Source organism: Chelonoidis abingdonii, chromosome 11 (genome assembly GCF_003597395.2).
Source record: "Chelonoidis abingdonii isolate Lonesome George chromosome 11, CheloAbing_2.0, whole genome shotgun sequence".
Taxonomy (NCBI): Eukaryota; Metazoa; Chordata; order Testudines; family Testudinidae; genus Chelonoidis; species Chelonoidis abingdonii.
Genome location: NC_133779.1, coordinates 18,059,404 through 18,065,616, shown reverse-complemented (window position 1 = coordinate 18,065,616; position 6,213 = coordinate 18,059,404). Strand labels below are relative to the sequence as shown.

At 57.2% G+C, this 6,213-nt stretch overlaps 1 protein-coding gene across 1 annotated transcript in view; it reads left to right on the top strand.

Annotated features, from left to right (window-relative positions):
* Positions 1 to 4,040: 4,040 nt before the first annotated feature.
* USP11 (ubiquitin specific peptidase 11) overlaps positions 4,041 to 6,213 on the top strand; it is a 15,422-nt gene continuing 13,249 nt past the window's right edge. The window contains exons 1-2 of the mRNA XM_075071283.1: positions 4,041 to 4,188; positions 5,916 to 6,044. Coding sequence (XP_074927384.1) covers positions 4,041 to 4,188; positions 5,916 to 6,044 — 277 coding nt within the window. The remainder of the gene's footprint in view (positions 4,189 to 5,915; positions 6,045 to 6,213) is intronic.

Sequence of the window (6,213 nt, the reverse complement as noted above, 5' to 3'; positions counted from 1 at the left end):
GTACTCAGGGCTCACTTTCTCCCAGCCCTCAATCCTACAGTACTCGGCCCTTACTCTGCCACCACTCCCCTGTTCCTCAGTCCTTAGTCTAGCCCTGTTTCTATGTTACTCGGCCCTTACTCTTACATTACTTAGCCCTTACTCTGGCCCTACTTCCATGTTGCTCAGCCCTTACTCAGTTCCTACTCCCAAGTTGCTCAGGCCTTACTCCTACATAGCTCAGCCCTTACTCTGGCCCATTCATGTTACTCTATCCCTCTTCTCATGACACTCTCCTCTTACTACCTTGTAACTCTGCCCCACTTCCATGTTACTCAGTCCCTACTCACACAATACTGTCTGTACTCCCATATTACTTAGCCCTTACCTGACCCCCTACTCAGATGATACTTAGCCCTGCTCAGTCCTTACACAAATGTTACTCGGTCCCTACTCTGCTGTTACTTGGCCCGTACTCAATCCATAGTCAAATCTTACACAGTCCCTTGGCCTCTTATTTGGCTCCTACTCAAATGTTACTCAGCTCTCACTCAGCCCCTCCTTGATCTTACTCAGTCCCTCCTCAGCTGTTACACAACTGTTCACCTGTAGTCAGCCCCTAGCATGCTCCTGACTCAGCCCCTCCTCAGTCACTTTCCAGACTCTGCTCAGTACTTACTCCCATCCCTAGTCTTTACTTAGTCCTTACTCAGATGTTACTGCGCATCCTCTCACTACTAACTCAGCCCCTACTCGACTGTTACTCTCTACTCATTGTTTGGTCCATGCTCAGGTGTTACTTGGCCTAACATTATTCTGTGGTTACTGAGGCCCTACTCATCTGTTACTCAGCCCTTACCCAGTCTGAGTTTACCTGTTACTCCCATCCCTGCTCAAACCTGACAGTCTTTATTCTGACATTACTCCATCCTTACTTGAGCTTTACTCCATCCTGAGCTGGTCGCTCACACATTACTTGTTCCTTACTCCATAAATCCAGAGGGTGGTTGAAGTATCACGGGGTGACCTGGAGTAACAGAAATGAAACTCACTAGGCCACAGTGAGGGGACTAGGAAGAATTTTGGCTGTGAGCCGGGAGCTCCCAGAGAGACCTGGGCACGTGGGACGCTCACAGGGTGACGCTGACCCCACAGCTGTGCAAATGGTGGGTGCAGGCAAGGGATTTCCACTGGAGCCAGAGCCTGGGCCCAGCGCTGGCCAACCGTGTTGCAGGAAGAAGAGCTCAGGCTGGGCCTGGTGCAGTGAGGGCGGCTGGGACGGCCAGGAGCAGGTTAGCTGACAGCTCAGGCTGAGGTGGGCCCTGCTGGACTCGCTGTAAATATGCTGGGAGGACGAGGAGGGGCTGGAGCAGCAGCAAGGGCCAGACGCCCTGGATAGCGGGACGCTCTTGCTGACTCAGCTCAAGATGGCCTGAGCTCCTGAGGTAGCGACACCAGCTGGAATTGGAGCAGCTGGCCCAGGCGGCCCATCCAGGCCTGGGTGCATACTCATATGATATTTGGGCTTTCCAACCTCTAATTAGTCTGGTTTTAGTTTTTACCCAGTCTTCAGTCAAATGTGATGCAGGTGGGACATGTTACTCAGCCATTGGGCTGTATTTACTCCATCCCTACTCTTGTTACCCTGCCTGTACTCAGCTGTGAGTCCCTACCCAGCCCCTACATAGTCTTAGCCTAGATGTTACTCTGTCCTTACTCAAATGCTACTCTGCCCCTACTCAGTCTTATCTTAAATGTTACTCTATCCCTACTGCAAATGTTACTTGGTCCTTACCCAGACAGGACTCCATCCTTACAGTCTCAACTTAGTTGTTGTTCAGTCCTTACTCAAAGAGTAATCTGACCCTACTAAAATGTTACTACCTCCTTACTCAAACACTACTTGGTCCGTACTGGAACACTACTCCATTAGTTCTCAAATGTTACTCAGTCCCTACTCAGTCTTACCCTTAGATAGTACTTATTTTTACTAAAAAGTTATTGTATTCTTACTCACTCCTGAATCAAATGTTACTTGATCCATACCTAGCCCTTACTTTGGCTTAGTTGATTTGTTACTCCTTCCTTACTCAAATGGTACTTGGTCCCTTTCCAGCACCTACTTGGTCTTACCTTAGTGGGTTCTCAGTCCTTAATCAAACACTGCTCAGCCATTACTCTGTCCTTACTTGTTACTCAGGCAAATCCCTCCTTGTCTCTGCTGTAGTCCAACACTGCTCAGGACTGGACCCTGCGTCCCCTTCCAGCTGGATCCTGCAGCCCCCCTGCACTCTGCACTCCCTGATGGACCCTGGCCAGGCTGTCCCACCCAGAGGGCTCTGTGTGCTCCTGGTTCCCCCTAGTGGCTAGGAAGGATCAACTGCAGTTGAAGGGGCCAAGCCTTTAACTCAGGGGTAAAGGCTGGGAATTTGAACCCAGCTGTGGGAGTCAGTTTGAAGGCAGTCTCTATATCCCGCAGGCAGTGTGCCCCCCACCTTTCTCTCTATATTGTGTGTGCGCGCGTGTATATATGTACATATCTAGCCTTTTTTATATGCAGCATGTAGTGCTTGTGGGATGGAAAGGCTTTCCCTGCAAGAGCCATACCCATAGTAATAAAAATGATGATGCCCCCCCAGCTGAGCTGCAGCCACCTCTGGGATGGGGCAGTGGGGAACAGCCGCACGTAATGTCGCACGGGAAGGGCTTGGCCGGTACTGAGATGTAGCCAGCTCTCCACGTGGATCAGAATGGTCCCCCTGTTTCTCACCTCTGCCCCCCTGCTCTGACCCATAAGGCTAAAGATGTCGTCCCTGGTGGGGTGGTGTTTGTTAACCCTTTCTCTGCTGGGCACCTGGCAGGGCTGGGGCTTGGGAAGTGTAGCAGGGAGATGGTGGGGGCAGTGCTAAGGGGTGGGTTTGGTCTGGGATCCATTCCTGGAAGGTGGTGGGTTCTGCTGTGTGGAACCAGATCTCTGTGCACAGAGGAGGGAGGGATCCCAGCCGTGAACCCTGCATGAAGGGGGAATCCCACATCACATCCCTGCATGAGTAGGAGAGCTGGATCCTAGCTGGAGAGGCGGGGGGTTAAGATCAGATCCCTGCTGGGAGGAGGGAGGGATCCCATAGTGAATCCCTACATGCAGAGGAAGAGGATCCCATAATGGATTCATACAGGTGGAGGAGGGAGGGATCTTGGAGAGGAGGGGATCCCTGAGGATCCCTGGGCATTGAAGAGGAGGATGCCAGAGTAGATCCCTGCATGGAAAGGGGGGCCCTGCACTGGCCCAGAGTGGATTCAGTAGGGACACAGCCCTCTCCCATGTCAGCCATGTCCTCCCCAGGCCTGTAGATAGGGGTGGGTCTGTGATGGGGGGCTTTGGCTCAGCAGGCAAAGGGTTAACTTGCCTATGCATATCAATATGGGGGGGGGGGGGCTCTCTCGTTTTCTGTCTGGGGTGAGAGACTGTTCTGCCTTCAATGTATGGAAATTATTAAAGTCTCCATGGAACTCAGGTGGCCCGCGTCTTCATTCACCCCGCAGATGGTGGGAGGGGACGGTGGATCCTAACTATGGACCCCCCCCCCCCCACTTCCTGAATCCAAGCGATCGGCCCCCTCCCCTGGGATCTGACCCATGGGCCCATGCAGCCCAGTAGCTCCCCGGGCCCCCACCATCTAGCTCATTATCCTGCAGCCCAGGATCACAGCTGTGAGCACATGGGTGCCATGCTTCGTGGGAAGTTCTTCAAAACCCAGATGTCAGAATAGAACCCAGGAGTCCTGGCTCCCAGCCCCCCCTCTCCCCCTCCAACCACTAGACCCCACTCCCCTCCCGGAGCCAGGGAGAGAACCCAGGAGTCCGGGTTCCCAGCCCCCACTCTCCAGGATCCACCCACCAGACTTGATACTCTGATGGGCTGCTTTATTTTATGCCACACCCAAAATGGTGTCTCTGCCGCCGACCTTCTTTGCCACAACCAAGATGGCGGCAAAGGCGGCCTTTGCGCCTCTGCTGCCGGCGGCATTGACCACATTCAATATGGCTGACAGGGCCGGACCATGATCTGCCACACTCAAAATGGCGGATTAAAACGGGGGGAGCCCCTCTTTAGCCGCTTCCGCCGCTTCCAACATGGCGGATTCCTCGCCCGTGCCCCACTCCCAAGATGGCGCGGCCGGAAGCGGGTGGGCGAGGTCTCAGGGGGCGGTAACGGCGCCCCAGAGTCGCTGCTTCCTGTTGGGCATCTCCGGCGCGCGGCGGGGGGTCCCGGGCTCGAGGTCCACGGCGCGAGGTGACGGACGGGCAGCGCGGCCTGCGGCGGGACGTGGTGAGGGGCGGGCTGCGGGGAGTGTTGCGGAGGGCGCGGGAGGGCGGGGAGAGGCTGATGCGCGAGGAGGTCTGGTAATGAGGAGGAGCTTGGAGGGAGAGTGGTGCCTGGTGGCAGCCGGCGGAGGAGCAGGGACCGGCTGGGAGGGAGGCAGGAGTGGGGGGGAGGACTTGGAGGGGGCATGATGGGGGTGTGGGGAGCAGGGAGGGGACCCCGGCATGGGGTCAGGGGGGCAGGAGGTTGGAATGGGCGGGGGTGGATGGGCGAGCTGAGGGGCGAACCCAGACCTCAGTGGTTTGATGTGGAGCAGGGAGGGGGACCCGGCGGGGAGGAAGGGGGCAGGAGGTGGTGTCGGGGAGGTAGGTGATGGGGGAGAGCTGGAGGGGAGGGATGCGTTGATGGTGCGGGCAGGGGAGGGGAGCGACCCCGCTTGGGACGGGCGGCCGGCAGGAGGGGGGGGGGCTGGTGATGAGGGGAGCGCTGGAGGGGGGAATGGGTGATTGGTCGGGGAGCGGATGAGGGGAGCAGGAGGTGTGCTGCGGGGGAGGCTGGTCAAGTGTCCGTATCACCATGGTGTACCATTCTGGCCCTGGCGGAAGTCTGGCTGCCCGGGGGGGGGGGGGGGGGGGGCGCCCCCCCCCCCCCCCCCCCCCGCCGTGACAAGCAGCAGCAGGGGCCCGATGACCAGCCTCCTGGTCATCCTTCCCAGCCCTGGGGCTCCTCCCCCAGCGTCCTGCGCAAAGCCCAGCTCCGCTCACGTCTCTCTCTCCCCCCAGAAGGGTACAATCGAGGACAGTTAACTGGCCAGCTCACTGCTCAGAGTTCCCACAGCCTCGCTGTGTAGCTGTTCCCCAGTTGCCCCACCCTAGAGGTGGCTGCATCTCAGCACCGAGCCATCCCCATGTGATGTTTCCCCTATAGAGGATCCCTGCTAGGAAGTAGCTTGCAGCCTGGCAGAGCTGTCCTGGGACAGTCCGAGCAAGGGAGGGAGTGAAATTGCTGACAGGTTCCTTCATCAGAAGTATCTGATGTCACCACAGAACTGGGAAGTCCCATCCCCTAGTCCTGGACTCCCCAGGAAGCAAAGTTTGGACTTCCCCAGGCAGCACAAGTTCATTGACTCATCTGCAAACAATTGTTCCCCCAGGGCTGAGATGCAGCCACCTCTGGGGTGGGGCAGTTAGGGAACAGCTGTACATAACAATGTACACAGATGGCTGGCCTGGTGCTGAGATGCAGCCACGTCTGGAGCGGGGCAGGGGGCGAACAGCAGCACATAACGGGGGACAGCAATTTTGTAAAGAAAAACAGAGAATCCTGAACCTAGCTGGGATGGAGAAGACTCTCTTTGGTTAGGGATTGGCCCGGACACCTGGGTTCACTCTTTCCTGGTGGGAGCCCCGCTCCCTGGGCTCTGGCAGGCGGCTCTGGGATAGACTTGGGGGGACAATCATGGTGGGAGTGGGTGGGTGGGGGCGGGCAGGGCAGATTAGGTAGGAAAAGGGAACAAGGGAGTTGGGGGAGTATTGGCATGAGATTAAACTGTGCCCTAGATGTGGGCCTGGGGAGGGGTGCAGGCATCCGGGGGTAGGGGCCTGAGCTGCAGCTGGGTCCATCTCCCCCAGGTACTTGCTGGAGAATCACTGGTACCAGCAGTGGAAGGAGTATGTGGAATCGGGCGACCAGAACTCCAGTTCCTTCCCGGGGCACATCAACAACTCCGAGCTCTTCGAAGGTACCCAACCACCGGGCTGGGAGCCAGGATGCCTGGGTTCTCTCCCTGGCTCTGGGAGGGGAGTGGGGTCTGGTGGTTAGAGCAGGGGGGCTGGGAGCCAGGACTCCTGGGTTCTGTCCCCGGCTCTGGGAGGGGAGTGGGGTCTGGTGGTTAGAGCAGGGGGGCTGGG